General features: G+C 42.2%; 1 protein-coding gene across 1 annotated transcript in view; it reads left to right on the top strand.

The window, feature by feature from the left end:
* The first annotated feature begins 397 nt into the window (after positions 1-397).
* LOC131887334 (uncharacterized) overlaps positions 398-13,472 on the top strand; it is a 29,902-nt gene continuing 16,827 nt past the window's right edge. The window contains exons 1-7 of the mRNA XM_059235917.1: positions 398-713; positions 7,867-8,235; positions 9,573-9,799; positions 9,881-9,992; positions 10,071-10,295; positions 11,753-11,951; positions 12,211-12,334. Of these exons, the coding sequence (XP_059091900.1) occupies positions 7,929-8,235; positions 9,573-9,799; positions 9,881-9,992; positions 10,071-10,295; positions 11,753-11,951; positions 12,211-12,334 (1,194 nt within the window). The 5' untranslated portion in view covers positions 398-713; positions 7,867-7,928. The remainder of the gene's footprint in view (positions 714-7,866; positions 8,236-9,572; positions 9,800-9,880; positions 9,993-10,070; positions 10,296-11,752; positions 11,952-12,210; positions 12,335-13,472) is intronic.

The following is a 13,472-nucleotide window of genomic DNA, read 5'->3' as shown; positions in this document are numbered from 1 at the left end:
ATGAGAATGCTCGCAATCCTTGACTGAATGCTTTAAAGCGAGGATCAATTATTTGCTAATTTTGCCCGCGGCGATGGAAGAGGGGGATCTGTTGGGTAATCCCACTCACATTAGCCGGAAAAATGGGATCAATATCCCTCTGAAGCATCCGTTTTCGTCAAGCCTCTTTTTACATCTGTGCCCAGACCCATCTCACATTGGCACGATGGAACGCGGTTGTGGAACAACATCGCACAGACGACCAAGCTCTACAACATCAACACATGCGAAAGAGAGAAAGGGGAGAGAGAGAAATTGAGAGGAGAGAGAGAGAGAGAGGAGGAGGGGTAGGAGAGAAGAAAGGCCTTCCTTCCTGCGTCTCAAGGCCTGAAAAATAAAGGCTCCCAGTGCAAGTTTGAACCTGGTGGCGGCAACAACAGCATCTGCGAAAACATCATGAAAAATACAAGGGACAGGCCGTTAGAACAGCTCGAACACCTTGGGGAGAAGCAACTCGTTGAGCAGTGGTAGTCAGACTGCTTCTACGCATTTGTGCTTTCAAATATTTAGAACCTTCAATTAAACTTGAGGAATTTGCCCGAGCGAACATTTTCGAGTGAAAAGCAAGCATCACCGTGGCCAACGAGCCTTGGGTTGGAATTTGTTGGAATCTAAGGCCGACAAGTCTACTTCCAATACATGTCCACTCGGTCTGAGGAATGCACCAACATCAGGTAAGCGAGCCATTGGGTAATTTCCGCTACATTCTTGTACGATTAAGGGGCTCTCTTTGGAGAGCTCTCATCTTCCTGGCCAGAGACCAGGAGGGGAAGGTAGTCTCTTGAGCATAGTTTTCAAGAGATTTGATTGGCCAGTGTCAACTTGACTCAACTTCTGAACATCCAGCCAAACAGAAAATGAATTTTCACTCTCTCTACGGCGACATCCTTGCTATTGAAGGCCTTGGCTTGTTGGTGGTTTAAGTTTGCTTTTCCTTCCTCGTCCATAAATAACCTTGGGTGACTGTCGTTGGATGTCTGGCCATTACTGGCACGCACAAATTGACCTTTCTCGGCCATTTTGCTAGAGGTGATTCGGCAAATTAGAGAGCCTCGTGTGTCTGTTGTGCCCGAAGGCTGTCAATGACCTTCTGAAAATTATGTCCGAACTTAGGCATACTGCGGGAATACACCTATACTTACATATATTTTCATATTTGTATAAGTCATGTACACCAATAAGCTTCAGGTTAACCTTGCTCTGAGACGTGTTGAGAAGTGCTAAGTTTGTTGATACGAGATGAAAAGAGGTTACGGATTGGCTATTACACCACATTTTTACAATGCCCATTTCCTTTTTATTTCAACCATCGTAATATAAGAGTCGTTGGACTAAAATCAGTGACACCAAGGCCTTTTAAACGGATTAATTCGTTATGTCTATCCTGATGCACTATGTACATGGTAATCAAGGCCAAAAATATCAAAGATCCATTTAGCGTTTCCACCTAGTTTTCATGTGCGGTTAACCAAAAGTCGGAAAATCGTGTTTTTTAGAACGGATGATATCATTATTGCAAAGATCTTTTCTTATCCGTTGCAAATCTTCATTTCACTCTACTCAAGGTAATTAAGTTTAATTACAGAAAGTGCTTTATAAGTGTCATGATATCCGACAATTTCCTCGCCCAAAATTTGTAGCAATGATTTTTAGTAAAGTATAGTCATTTCCAAATTTATCAATACCGCTTGTTGACCATTAGATTTAAATAGTCTATCCAACGTATTCTCAAGGATATTGATTTGAACTTTCAATCTTCTTACCCCCTAAAAATCATTTGAAATCCATCCCCATCCCCCAGATTTTACGGTAGGATACGTGAAATGCCAAGTGGAAGGCGATCTTGGTCCGCTGAAATGTATTGCGCATTTCGGACTTTTCATCAAATCATCATTTTGCTGCCTCTTTGTTATGAACTGTCGACCTTTGAGGCTGACATTCTTGTTCGTCTCTTCTCTTTCCTTCTTCTGCTATTCTCACTCTCTTTTGCAAGAATCTACTTCCGAGACAAGATCAAAGATGGAGTCGTTGGTAAAACTTTGTGCTCCCAGGTCTTTCGTGTACTGTGGATTCACATTTTTCCTCTTATGATTACTTCCCTTACATCCATGTGGAATGATGCTGGTCTTGGACATACTTGTGCAGTAGTACTGAAACCCATGCCACATGCATAGGAACCTCTGGGATATCTTCACGTTGACTGGCCTGGTTTGTGATGAGGTCAAAAAGACCCCGTGCTTTCTTGTTCATGAGACCAGACAGTCATTTCTCATCCGAAGCTTGGACGCAAATGGGATTTTACATCCCAAAGCGTTGGTGGGGCACAGAATCCTTTTTCTTGGGATGTGCGACTTTCAACGCAACGAGGGTGTAATAAAGATTTTCGTCGCTTTCAAAAGTGGAACAAGTTATAAACGTTTTTGATTAATTCTTTTGTTCCGCGATCCAAGCAGGATCGAAAGGCCCAAATGCGAATACAGTTATGGCCTGAACTGGATCCCCTGGGAACTAATCCAATTATTGCACTTACATCGTCAGACAGCCCTAGGGCCTCACTCAATGTTGGGTTCGACAAAGCATATCGAGGAAAAAGAACCTAATACGAATATGAGGATAGATGAGCGCTTCAGCGCTTCAGTTTGTACTTGTACTAGCCCAAGACTACAATGAGGATGATATTTCTGTTAGTTGAACAATTTTGCTCCATGTCGTCTAGGATATACATAATGGGAGCTAGGTCAAGTCTTGAGCCTTTAGCCTCAAAAGCCATTTCTTTAATTCCCATGCCAAAAATGTTGTTACCATCAGGTTCCTCTATGCACAGATAGACGGGAGACAAATCTATAAAAGATGAAGAATCATGCGGGTCGTTTAAAACGATGATAACCGACTTGCCTACTACGACATCACTTAAGTACAAAGAATAATACGCAGGAGTCTCTTGGGAAATTCCCATTCCTAACATGGCATACCCGATAACTAATCACTAATATCTGGAGACTCATCAAGCTCTTCCAAGAACCATGGGCTTTTGGAACTCTGGAACTCAGATTGGATCAATATGGGACTTAGGACCTAATCTCGTGCCAGATGTGCCAGATTTTGAATTCCATTTGCCATCAACTACGTAAATCAGAGATGACTTTGGATTTTCTTTGGCTTAGTACGGAAAGTTCTCCGGGAGTCACTCCGGAATGTTCTTCTTCGCCTTTCTGGGTCTCTCTTTGCTTTGGTGCTCTGTCATCCGGTTCCGCAAACTTTCCTTGCTCTATTCGATTGTGCCTTCATTTCTTGCGCAATAAAATCTTCGCCATTAATTAGAGAACCAACTCTTTTGGAACTCCAGAGCATTCGTCAGATTCAGTGCGAAAGATCAGATTTGTGCTTTCTTACCGAGCAATTGTCCTTGAAACATCTTTAACCAGACAGAGGAAATGAGTGAACGTGGTGCACAGATGAAAGTGCCCTCACTTTTGCTTTCGGGACGATAACTTCTCCGAGTGGTCCATTGGGGCCTTGCTCGCTGGAACAATGAATTCCACAAAGAAAAAGCGTGAATTGGATGGAAAAAGTGACATGACTGACGGCGAAAGTTTCATTTTTCCCTTCCATGACTTTTTTCATCCACTTACGACGTTTTTGCACTCCTCAAGACGATATCTCGTTTGGCTGGCATTTATCCTTGGTCTTGGCAAAGAATTTCTAGAGATACTTAGTGGCCTTGGCTGTTTCATTATGTTTCAATGCCAGAGCAGTTTTGTTCCACTTTTCAACATGTTTGATGCCATTTGCGTTCAATTGTGATGTGTTCCCAATATGTCCAATTGGCGTCCCTAAAAAGTCATTATTTCATAACTCATAACTTACTTTCATTGGATTGATGATGTAAGTTAAAACTAGGTCGACCAAGAAATTACAAAACAAACGTTCCGTGAATATATTACCTATGATATAAGTCTTTTCCAGTAAATTGTTTCTTTTTGAACTTAAAGAAAAGGCCAACTTACGTAGTTGATTTATAAGCGAATGAACCTAGACGGGCGTAAAACCCATTGACAGGTTGTTTATCCGGATACATTACGCAATGGTCCATGTTCTGGTGCTAGATTTTCCCAGCTATAATCTATTTTTGGTCTTGCCATTCTGAGGATATGTCGAACGTGTCAAGAAATGTGATTGCTTTCGCTCCCGACTCGAAATGCTCTTTTAGGTCTCAAGATACGACTTTGCGCTGATTTGATCATCTTTCATCTGTAGACTCAATGGAGGATAATGGTGGGCTCGAGGACCGACGACAAGTTGTAGCTTCAACCATTCATGCTCTATGATTTCTTTCTTTTTCCATCTGATTTTTGGGTGATTGCCCGTTGACATTGTCCACACACGTCACTGATGAGGTCTGTTCATCATATTGGTTGATTAGTCCCGGGAACTACTATTTATACAAGGCGCTCGTCAACTCGCTCGCTTTCTCTTGATTAGTTCCAAAACCAGTGAAGGCCATTTCTCCGACTTCATGTTGTTCCTCTTGCTTAATTGGAATCTGGAGGGCTGGACTTTGGCTTGTCTGGTTTCCTAATGCTAGAACAGCATACCATTGGTATAGTATTGCAGATTCACAACGATGGATAAAATGCATAAACCGAGAAAAAACGGATATTGTCTTCGTTTATGCTTCTCTTGGTCTCCTCGGTTCCAGTTTGTCCCAATGGTCAGATAGGCGGTAAGCTAAAAAAGTGTATGTAATCGTGTTTTTCTATGTGGCTAATCTCGAGATGTGGTGATGTGAGCCTGCTCGTTGGTTAGCTCAAGCTTTTTCATTCCTATTAATCCCACTTTAGGACTCTCTTTAAGTCGGTTCTCAGATCCTATGTTGGTACTAAAGACGAATTGCTATGAACGAACAACATTGTTTGTGTTTAAGGGAAGCATTGTCCTTTTGTCTGTCACTTCCACTTTACAAAGGACTTTTGTCATTTGGCTCCTCGACCCAAAAAATAACGAGAAGCGTACTTTTATAGGAGAGTTAACAATAGGCGTGTATCTTCGAAGGAGGCTGACATCATTCCAGATCTCATATTCGCTTCCATGTATTTGAAATTGGTAGAAATCACTCCCAATGCCATCCAAAGATTGCTGAGTATCGTGATTTGGAGATCTTGATTGCTTTTCGTCTCCTTTGCTGAGAATGGTGAACTTGAATAAAGGGATTCTAGAAAGTGGTTCGGATCAGTACTTGTGTGAAAGTAACTACCAACTACCAACTAACAATGTTGAAGCTCATCATCCGCGTGACTTTTTCATCTTGGGCCGGAAATAATCGTCACATTTTTAGTTGAGACATTGATTCAATTAAGAATTAAGTAAAGTTATTCCAAAATATTCACTGAAATCGTAGAAAGTACGTCATTTGAACAAGAGAGAGTTATCTAGTCAATCTAGAAAAATGCAGGTGTAAATGTTGCTCGCCATGAGTTCTGAAATTACGAAAAAGAAATCCTCCCAAATTTACAATATAGCACCAGTTTTTATAAGATTGGGGCGTAAAAGGTCAGTGGTTATACAATATTCTGACTCTTTTTGGGGTAAAGTTACTCAAATGGAATGGGCATATTTAGAAAAAAACTTATGCTTACTACTCAGAGCACTGATCTACTTAAGGTTAATTCCAAATCGATTTGAACTATTTTAAGGTACGTTTCCGTGTGAACTCAACTTTCCTTTGTGTTTATAGGTAAAAGGCCTTGTATTATTCGTCAATTTTGTATGTTTTCGTCCAACTTCCGCCTCAAGGCATTCTTTCTCTTTAGGTAATGCTCTTTTACGGTTGCAACTTTCGGTCCATCACTAATCGAAATCACCGATTCCGAAAGACCGAAAAGTCACCCGAAAGACAAACAAGTGTGACGATGTGGGAATCGTCTTTCTTTGCAACGAAATCATCTGCATTTCTTCCCAAGAAGGCAATGTTCCACATTTAGACGGTCAAAACGTGTCATAGCTGCTATGCGGAAAATCAGTTATAAATGGCGTAAACCAAGGCCTTGAAAGCAAAGGCATCCTAAAAATTTTGCAAACTTCTCACATATCACGCCTCATAGGTAGAAAGTATTTTAAGTTGGCACACTCTCAAGGGACTTAAAACATGTCTGGAGCCCGAAAGAAAAACGGGGGATAGAGCAAACAAGTGTCTTCGAGGCGTGACTGTTCAAGTCCGGCAACTCTTATAGGAGAAAATGTCATCCCAATATTTCCGCCAATTTCGAAAGTAAACACCTGACACACACGGCTTTAGTTTTCTGCACCATCCATAAAAGCATTGTCAGAGGCACTATGATTTGAAAATCGCCTTCATCCATAGAAGTCCATAACCAAGGAGGTGTTGAAATAATAAGCACTTGGCATTATTTATTCTGTTGACAAATATCCCCTCCAACCCCAAAATAAAGGGAGTGAACAAACACACCAAAGTGAAGCGCAATGTTTTCCTCCATGAAGACAGCTCTCGTTAGAACAATATCCGCCAGACATCCGATGTTATTACTGGAAACATGGAAACCACGACGTCATCACAGAAAGAGTTTCTCAATGGTCACGCACCATCAACCAACCAACCAATCCGTTGTACGTACAAAATCTGGACGCTAAACCATGGTCACCACCTGACCAGGCAATTTTTGGCACACCTTCAGAGGGCCTCATGTTCATTGGTTTTCCAGCCAGATCCTTGGGAATTCCAATGATCAAAGTAAAAGTTCATTTTGTCTCTTACAATTTTAGCTGTCAGAGCGAGACAGATAGAAAAAAAACCTGCTTACGCATACGTACATGAATGACAGTTCGTCGCATTAGACTGATGAAAAGAAGGCATTTTGTTGCGTTTCCAATTCCTAAGCTTTGCAATCGTGCGATTTGTCACAATGTGAAATTCCGGGCTGAACAAACAAGAAACAACTTTGAGTTGGGAGCAAAAGAATCGCTCGATTTACGATGGTTTTGCCTTGCCTTCGAGGACTGGTGGGATTTCTGCGTTTGGTTGGGATGCATCCCATACATTTCTTGAGGGTCTTCTCCATTCTTGAAATCTGATGCAGGAACTAACTTGAAATCATCCAAGCCTTGGCGCTTTGTGCCGAATCCAATGGGGGAAAGTCTTTGGGCCAAAAGGTTGATTGAATAACCAAATAAGGGTTGGTCAGCAAGAAAGTAGAACTTTTTGAATTTCTCTATATCCAAGCTTTACTCGCGAGAATAGTTTTCCTTCCTGAGTTAATCTTACCCAACAGGAAGGCTAGTATATAGCCAAATTGCTGTCTTCAAATGCCCCATTCGCTCTTTAATCATTCTCAGTGACACTTGGGACCTTCTTTGAATACATTATGAGTTGATGACGCAGTCACATTTCTGAGAAAGAGTTCGATTTATTGGTGGTATGGACACCAGACAAATTGGTTCTTTTGAAGTTTATGATGGCCTCATGGTGCGAGCATCAGGCTTTTGACGTCATTTGTATCCACGTTGATGAAGGTGTTGAGGTTTGAGATTCCATCGTATTAGTGATTGGATCAGTGATTGGATCTTCACAAGGCTCGTTAGATAGATAAGCACATCCAATGAGCCCAGCATATCCCCACATTTTTTCCTTCCCAATTAAGCGCGTTTTCAAGGAGCTGCTCATTCTCAGCACGCTCAATTTCAGGTGGCCCTGAAGAGGATGATTGTTACGGGTGTCTTCTTTTTGGACAGAACGAAAGCTGAACTTGAAGCGAGACGATAAGTCAAGAGATGCACTATCGTTTAGTTGAGCCACTTTCTTCTTTATTCCAGACTCGGTCCGAAATGAGCCCCAATAGCCGAAGTCGTCATGTGAAGCAACTACTAATAGAACAATGAGCCTCACTAATTTGGCCTTTTCTGACCTGACGGACGAGGAGGTGCCCGATCTTCACGGGTCAACACTCGACATCGTGCTTTTCTTTCTCATTTTGGCCTTGACATGGATTGTGGGAACAGTTCACGGTTGCTTGAGCAAGGCCAACAAAGGCCATGGACCCACTTCAAACGGCCTCCACGGAGTTGAGATACACGGAACTCACGCTAGGTCCAAAGGCTCAGCACTTCAAATAACCCGGTCCAACGGACTTACGGATGTCGCCTTTGTGTTTACCGTGATGGCGGCCTTTGCTTTTATCTCTGGTAAGTTGTCTCAATTCTCGTCCGATCTTGTCCTGGGGTCCTTAATTGACCAACTTAAGATTGTTATTTATGTCCCACGACTCGTGGGACCCATTCAACCACCCAAATTCGACATTATTCTCCTGGAGGTTGTCCACAAATTCCACCGGAAAACAAAACAATCATTTGACTACTTTTCTGACTGAATAGTAAAAGACCAAAGACCATAAGAAGACCTGTCTGATGGTTTCCCAATTTTTCTCCACTTTCATGGGACCAGATTAGGGAGATAAGGGAAATGAATGAAACTTGGAAGTTGGTCCAACCTCAACTCCTCGAGAGACATAATCTTCAAGGTGCAGGATTCTTGTGCAGACTTCAAAGTGTGATTGCAGGTACTTTCCTTCAGACTTGGGCTTCGAGCGGGAAATTCAAGGGCTATTGTGATTCCAAAGATCCAATGGTCCAAGACCACTTAAAGACGTTCTTTCCGGGCAAATCCAGGATTAACTCCGAAAATTGAACCTTTAACCCTCATTTTATGCCGCTAAGAAGTGCATTCAAGTCGTAGTACTAGCAATATGCATGTAATTACTGAAAAGACGTTATCGAATGAACTGGAGGTGTTGTAATTTTTGAACTCGAGAAAAGAAAAACCCCGAGGAGCAATTTAGGAGATTGAAGCAGAAAGAAATGACGCGGTTGTGGGATTTCCGCATTTTTCTTACCCGAATGCGGAGACTAGTACCATGTAGTTGCTAGAAACAACAACCGCCAATAACGTGCTACTTGCAGACACTTTCCAATGGCGACACTTGAGTGGCTTCGTGCCATTTCCTACGCCATCTTGACATTTATCCAAGTCTAGAGCTCACTTTCTCGTCACAAACATTGAGCTCGACGAAAACGAGTCCAAATGCTCACCTTTCCTATTGGATATTTGGATATGTGGGCCTCTAAGAGGCGCATTCCAAGGCCATATGGATGTAATTCAGGCCGGGAAGTACATCTCATTTGCCTCCCGGCATTACATTATTGTTGTGCATATGCATTCAATTGGAACCAGAGACGCAAAAGATGATTGGAAGAGTGCATCTGACAATGCACTCATTTCTCCCTCTGAGACGGGGAAGCACCATTAAAAGAGATCAATGCAAGATTGATAGATTGATGGTAAGGCTTGATTCCCAAACCGTCCATTGTTCGCAGTGGTGGACGACGACGAGAAGAAGGGCTTGGCTTTGTTCCCCTCATTCATGGCTATTGATTCGTACCGTTCCAAGCGATCCCGCCTTCAACATAGTAGTGCGTATCCTAGACAAAGCCTTTCAAGTTGTCTCTTTTCCACTTCATTTCAGGCCTTCCGTCCCAAATATATTTCCGCGGAGCGTTTGGAGTGGTTTTGGGGGGTCTTCCGGCTGTGAGTGTGGCCCTTTGTGTGGTAGTGCTGATCTATCTTCCCCTGTTCTCGGCCCAAGAAGCTCCATTTGCCGATTGGAAAGACTACCTCCGGCTGAGGTTTGAATCCCGAAGTGTGCTATTTTTGACCACGGCCCTTCTAGCCATGCTATGGATCATATTTGCGGTGAGTTCCTCTTTGTTCCCACCACCACCACGGATCACTTATGTCCACTCAAAACCGACGACCTATTTTTCCATCCTTCAGGCATGCGCCATCTACAGTCTGAGTTTGATATTTGTCCAGCTAATTGGTTTGAAACACTCGATGTCTCTAATGCTCGTGGTCCTGATTTGCACTGTTTTCGTGGTTATAGAGGGTAAGAAACGCCTCCAGCCTGAGAAGCAATTAAACACGGTTCCTTCCATGTGCCAATTTCCTTGGCTTCTTTTTCCAGGGAAGAGCCACGTTCTGCTCAGTGACTTTATCTTAGCCAGCCTCATTTTTCTTAGCTTCACGGTGGTTCTCGTATTTGGTTTAGTGGAGCATAAAGGTCTCTCTACTGTGATTGGGGTAGCCCAAAAGTTCGACATCAATCCCGACTCCATAGACTCGATCCAAAGCGTGTTTTCCAGTCAGCTTGTGGTGTGGTTGTTGCTCTTCGGGATCTTTTATAGCTCAGGTAAGAACTTGGAACTTGTTTTCAACTTCCATCCCATTTGGCGGTTATTGATGTTGTAGTGCCTGGTCCCAGTCCCTGGACTCAGCAGGGAACCATGAATGTGGCATGAATGTGGGAGGCTCCCTTGGCGAAACCAATGTAATCTCAAATTCTACCTTACCAGCGATAGCTCTCATAATTCAAGGTCATTTCCTAAACTTGGTATTATCTGATTAGCATAGTGCAACTCTTTCCGGCAAAAGGGAGAACGGAAAGGGGAGGAGGAGGGTGGATCTTGATTATGCAAACTGTTAGAAAGGCTGGGTAAGCAAGAGCGAAGGCCGACTTCGACCGCATTAAATCTAATTTCCTCCTTCTTCAAATGTCAAGTACAGCTTTTGCGGCTTTGAAGGTTCAATTCAAGATGTTAAATGTCGACCAACAAATTCTAAAGGGAAATTTGCGTGTATTAGATCCTCACAATGCCTTCAAGCCAAAAAAAGTGAGCACTGAATCCAATTTGCAGACTCCATTTTCAAAGACTTTCGTTTTGTTTAACCATTTATTGGATACCATGGTTTGGTTTTCACGAACTTTTCTAACCACTACACGGCACGTAATCCCCAGTACTATCAAAATGAAAGGTTATGATTTGTCTATGTATTACCTTTTAATCAAATATGATATTTGGCCTAACAACGAATTTGAGTTGGCAATGTTGGGTTGATTTGGAATGCTTCTTAAAAAATTGTCCAAGTTTGATTTGAAAGATGCTACCGGATCAACAAGGCCTACGTATTCCCTACGAATATCAGAGGGAAGTAAATTAAACAATGAATGAGACCGAGAACGAAGAGAAGTGGACTTCATTGTTCGAACTAGCTTGAATTCTCGAGGGCTTGAAGGTGCTCTCAAAACGTATATTAAGCTTCTACGGAACGAACCCTAAATCCTTCAAACCTTGGCTGGGACAAAACTCATGTCATCTTTAAAACCTCGCTGTCATTCTAATTGAAATGTTTAGCAAGAAAAAGTATTTTAACAAAAGGCAACGTTATTAGATAATATCATTGACTCCATATAAAATCAGAACCATCACTATCTTGGATCAATAACAACATAACGTCCCATCAACTAGATACCTCATAAATTTGAAAAATGCACAATGAAACACTAAAAAAATAAGTAATGCTCATTACAAAGATGTTTCTTTTTAATTCTCTCTTTGACTGCATCACTAAAACAAGTCATCGACGACGATTGTCTGGGGAGAGTAAATTAGTAGTATTGGATGGATGAAATACTACATAGGACCAAGCTATTTCAACTTGTCCAAACTCACCCTCACTGTTGTTGATATGGCATTCACTTCGATCTGTCGATGTGAATACTGCCTGTGACTCGTGATGTGTCATGAATAATTCATGTCATTTTCCTTCCAAGTAATTCACAACCGTTGTGTGGTGCGCTTTTTGCAGATGATCGCTATGCCAAAATGCATTCCTCAAGAGGGGCCTTGCCCTTGCTCATGCTCAATCTGCCCTTGGCTATTCTCATCCTGCTGATATGCGTGATGCTCGGCTTGATCTCCCTGAGCTACTTCCCTCCAAAATGCTTGCCAAACGAACAAGGAATCCAGTGGCCGGATCAAATATTCACCCGCATGATCACTCAAAGGTATATCTATCTATATGATTGGGGTTTCATTGATTTTTGCCCTTGAAGGGTTAGCCGAGATAGACCGTAGGTAGTTTCCCATGTTCCACGTTGACTTCTAAACAAATTGGGCTTCGAACCGACCGTCGATAATCCACAATCCCAAGTCAGTCGGGCCTGCGTTGAGCCTTAAAGTTGAAGGCCCTTTGTTTTGAGACCAAAAGCCAATACTTGCTCGAGCTCGGTTATTGAAACCAAGTATCTCTTTACTCCTTTCCAGGATTGGTCCCAACATTCCCGGTTTCTCAGGCTTGTTCTTCGCTGCTTTGTTTGCTTTGGTCCTGTCTCTCATTTCCACGGGATTCAATTTCATCACGGGAACTTTTTGGAGCAGTTTGACCAAGGTAAATAACTTACCCCGCTCCGGTTGAACAGATGACTTTGAGCGAGTACAGATGGGCATTGAAAATCAAAATTCCAACTTCGAAGTCTAAACAGTTTCCAAAAACACAAGAGGCAAAAGCTTTGAAAATCTCTGAACGTCAGTTTGGCACCGAAGTTGCCAAAAATGTCAATGCCAAAGTGTCAAATCGCCCGACACAATGCCAATCACATCTAGTTGCAAATGAAATTCTTTATTGCCTGTCATTATCAGAAAAATAGTGATGACAAGTTGAATAATCTTGAATTGCATTTTTTTGAGCTTTACAGATCTTCTCTCTTTTTAACCATTAACCTTTTACGATCCCATGCCCATCCTTGCGAAAGAAGGGGGATAGAGTGAGGACATCTATCTAGGTTGAAGACTAGAACCACATGGGGATAATTGATCGGAAATGACCTTGCACAAAGATAAGCATGGTCTGTCGCCCACGTTAGCCAGAGGCACTGAAGGTTACGCTCACTTTGCACATTCCCAATATCTCGATCTCCCAGATTTTATTGGCCCATTTGGGAACATACTCTTTTTCTCTGCTGTGTTTTATGCCTCGACAAATCGTTCATTCCGCTCCAATTGTCCAAGTTTGAGTGCTTTGTCTACCTTTAGAACAACTGGAGGGCCACAGGGCCGGAATTTGAATGATAATGATTGGTACGCTCTATTTGGCTCTTTCACTCCATGTCTCCTAACCCTGTATCTCTTGGCTTGAGGCGGGAAAAACAAACTTCTCCTCGCAACAACGGGCACTTCATTAGTGTTGCTTGCCCCCGTTTCAACTTGGTTTGATTCGGCCAAAATGATTAATTCTCGTTTAAATTAGAAAGCCGAAAGTGCAACACAACTTCCAAATTGAAAAGAACCTCCAAACGGAAGTCCAATCTAATTCCTCGCGTCTGAAAAGTTTTCGCCTTGACTCACAACGAATTCATGCTCAAAAAAATGAGAATAAATCCAAGTCTGACGTGCCACTTTTCCAGATGGTTCCTTAACAGATTTGGAAAGAGGAGTTAGTTCTTGTCGTTTGTCACAGATGATTTGTCATCTCCAAGTACACCCATACTTTATACGAGCTAGGTAATAATGAAGGAAGATACATAACC

The sequence above is a fragment of the Tigriopus californicus genome, chromosome 9 (assembly GCF_007210705.1).
Source record: "Tigriopus californicus strain San Diego chromosome 9, Tcal_SD_v2.1, whole genome shotgun sequence".
In the NCBI taxonomy this organism is placed as follows: Eukaryota; Metazoa; Arthropoda; class Copepoda; order Harpacticoida; family Harpacticidae; genus Tigriopus; species Tigriopus californicus.
Note: the sequence above shows the minus strand (reverse complement) of the source record. Positions and strands in the feature narration are given on the sequence as shown.